This window comes from Citrus sinensis, chromosome 8 (genome assembly GCF_022201045.2).
Source record: "Citrus sinensis cultivar Valencia sweet orange chromosome 8, DVS_A1.0, whole genome shotgun sequence".
In the NCBI taxonomy this organism is placed as follows: Eukaryota; Viridiplantae; Streptophyta; class Magnoliopsida; order Sapindales; family Rutaceae; genus Citrus; species Citrus sinensis.
Window position 1 is genome coordinate 14819031 of NC_068563.1, and position 3019 is coordinate 14822049.

The 3019-nt window shown below is 31.3% G+C and overlaps 1 protein-coding gene across 2 annotated transcripts; it reads left to right on the forward strand.

Annotated features, from left to right (window-relative positions):
• Positions 1-1304: 1304 nt before the first annotated feature.
• On the forward strand, positions 1305-2324 carry LOC102623147 (non-specific lipid transfer protein GPI-anchored 31). 2 transcript variants are annotated; one of them, XM_006494918.4, is made up of 3 exons: positions 1305-1759; positions 1887-1919; positions 2009-2324. In XM_006494918.4, the coding sequence occupies exons 1-3, from the start codon at positions 1405-1407 to the stop codon at positions 2164-2166; spliced, it is 546 nt and encodes a 181-aa protein (XP_006494981.2). In that variant the 5' UTR covers positions 1305-1404; the 3' UTR covers positions 2167-2324. The 2 variants fall into 2 exon arrangements, with proteins under 2 accessions (XP_006494981.2, XP_006494980.2); XM_006494917.4 differs by having other exon boundaries at positions 1307-1759; positions 1887-1925.
• The last annotated feature ends 695 nt before the right edge of the window (positions 2325-3019 follow it).

The window sequence follows — 3019 nt, forward strand, 5'->3', positions numbered from 1 at the left end:
TATTTATTTGAATAATAATATTATATTTAACTAAATAATAATTTGCATTGATTCTAAGTTAAAATTATTTTAAAATAATATTATTATATTAATAGAGAATTAATAAATGTAATATTATTATATTTATTTTAAAAATAATAGTATTATATTTATTTAATATTAATAATAATAAATAGTTTATTCTAAGAAAATATTAATTTTGTACTAAATAATATTATATTATTATTTTATATAATAATAAATTTAATATAATTATATTAAATAAAATAAAATAAGGTTTCATTTTGTATTAAAATTAATAATTTATTGTTCATAATTAAGAATATTAATAATTATAATAAATTTACAAATATAATAAAATAAATATTATTCATTAAATATATTTTTTATTAGTTTTGTAATTAAAAACTATAATTCTTTAAATAAGGATAAAATTGTAATTTGAACTATTTACTCCCAATCCAAGACAAAGTAAACACATAAATTGGATTATGATCTCTAATCCATACTTCCATTCCAGTGTAAGTAAACAACCTACTCCCACTCCCACTCCACACTCCCAATCCTAGGATTCCCACTCCTCAGGATTCCCAATCCAATCCAAAAAGTAAACGCTACCTAAGATTCTGTATCATTAACAATCCACTGTATTGATAAAGACATGCGATCTACATTGATAAATGTATATTGTGAAAGTATCTTGAACATTCGCTATGATCGCTTCATGGAGATCATATGATATGTGCACTTTAAATTTAGATAATTAATTTAGTTTAATTTATTTTTTAAGATTTTAATTTGCCGATGTAATTTAAAACAGATTCAATTTCTTAACATACAAAAGTGAGCTAAATCTTTAATTTTGGTAAGCAATTCGTAAATTATGAACCATCAAATTAATAAAATTATAAGTAAAATTATTTACTTACAAAAAATTTTAGATGGGTTAATTGACACCTTATCTATTAATACCATGGTGGAAGATTTTGAGTGGCCAAAACTTATTTGCTTTGAATTTTGCAATACATTTTTATGTGCTTATATACCTATTTGTAAATTTTATTAAAAGTAAAAATTATTTACTTATTTAGTATTTTTTTTGCCTAAAACTCATTGATGGGCACGATAACTTGATAAGGTACGTCAGTAATAGATCTCAAATTGGACACTCAGTTGGGGCCATCTGGACCGTCAACTCATATGATCAAACTCGGGAAAAAAAAAAGATGCATGACACGTTCGCTAACATACTTGAAAGCATTTACATTGCACCGACTAGCGTGCTCACATGTCATGTCACTTTTCCTTTTTTAAAAGTGGCAACACTTTTGAAAGACACTTTTCCTTTTATTTATTCAAACAGCAAGCCCAACTTTCCTCATCTCAATTCTTGCTTCAAATCAAATGGCATCAAAAGCAAACCTCGTTTTTCTGTTGGTTCTCTCAATCTACGCCACCAATCATGGCGACTGTGCTCACCACCACGCGGCTGTCCCATCACCGGCGGCGTCCGTTGACTGTTCGACTTTGGTGTTGAACATGGCTGACTGTCTCTCGTTTGTGCAAGCCGGAAGCACAGTGACAAAGCCACAAGGATCTTGCTGTTCCGCACTCAAGACAGTGTTGAAGGCTGACGCTGAGTGTCTATGCGAGGCTTTTAGGAGCAGTGCTTCTCTTGGTGTCACTTTGAATGTCACAAAAGCCCAAACGCTCCCTTCGCTTTGCAAAGTCTCTGCGCCTTCTGCTACTAACTGTGCTTGTGAGTATATGATTTGACGAATTTATATGCCTGGCTATTTGCTGGACTCTGAACTCTTTTTTTTGGGTATTATCGCATTCATTCGAAACTAATTATTAATTTCGGATCTAATTTGTTCTTTTTGCAGTGTCTCTTTCTCCTGCTGGTGCCCCAACTATTGGTAGTGGTATAAATCAAGTAGATTCTTGCATTAAATTTTAAAATGTGCTGTTGAATTCAAGAGTAATAACCAATGTCGAATTCTTGTAGGCTTGTCTCCGACTGCTGCCGCTGCACCGACTGATAGTGTTGCAGCAAATGAGCAGGCTCCGGCACCGGCTCCAGGGATATCGGGTTCTTCAATGACCTTCAATTCACTTGGATCTTTGTTTATTGGCCTCGTCCTTGCTATCTTCTCTGGTTTTTAATGCGAGTCTAATTCAGTTTCTACTGTTTTATTTTGGTTTCTTAATAGTAGATCAAGTTTCTTTTGTTAGTCACTTGTTTTGATTTCGTATTGTTTTTAATGACTGTTGGATACTTGGATTATTTCAATTTTTAGTTTAGATGGATTCTCGCTGTGACATTCACACAACTTGTTATGAAAAGATTAAAGCAAGCACTTCTATCGCGATAATAGAGAGAGTTTTAAGGGGTAAAAAAAAACAAGAATATCTATATATTACAATTGTCTAAGAGCAGTGATTTAGATGATGTAATAATGGATGAGATGTCTAAAATTCTTGTGTGATGATAATATTGACATTTAAATATTTAAATCAGTGTATTGTTAGGTCTTTTCCTTTTTATGAAGCCTCAAAGAGTATTTCTTGCCGAGCTATCCAGAGTTTTGTTTCACATCAACATTTGTTATTATTTAACCTTTATGCACCCTTTTTATTTAAAAGTATCCGCTTCATTTTGCATTGGCTTCGCAAACTTAATACTTATTCATGGCTTCTTAAACATTATATCTACAGAGTTCACAGTTTACTGTTAATTGCAAACAGGATTAAAATGTCCATCTGGATTCTGTAACAATGGGTGATGTGAAAAGGCTTCTTGTGTGAATTTGACTGATTCCTAACAAATTAACAATACACTTTTCGAGCTATGAAAATCAAACTTGTGAAAGATTATAAGGTCTGAGTTATTGATAACATTTATACTTACAAATTTTGGTAGGTATATTGCTACAAAGGCTTCAAAGAGTGCTTCTGTTTCTTAATTGAGCTGTATTGAGTTTTTCTCATCAAATACACACCAACTTGTTTCGTACCA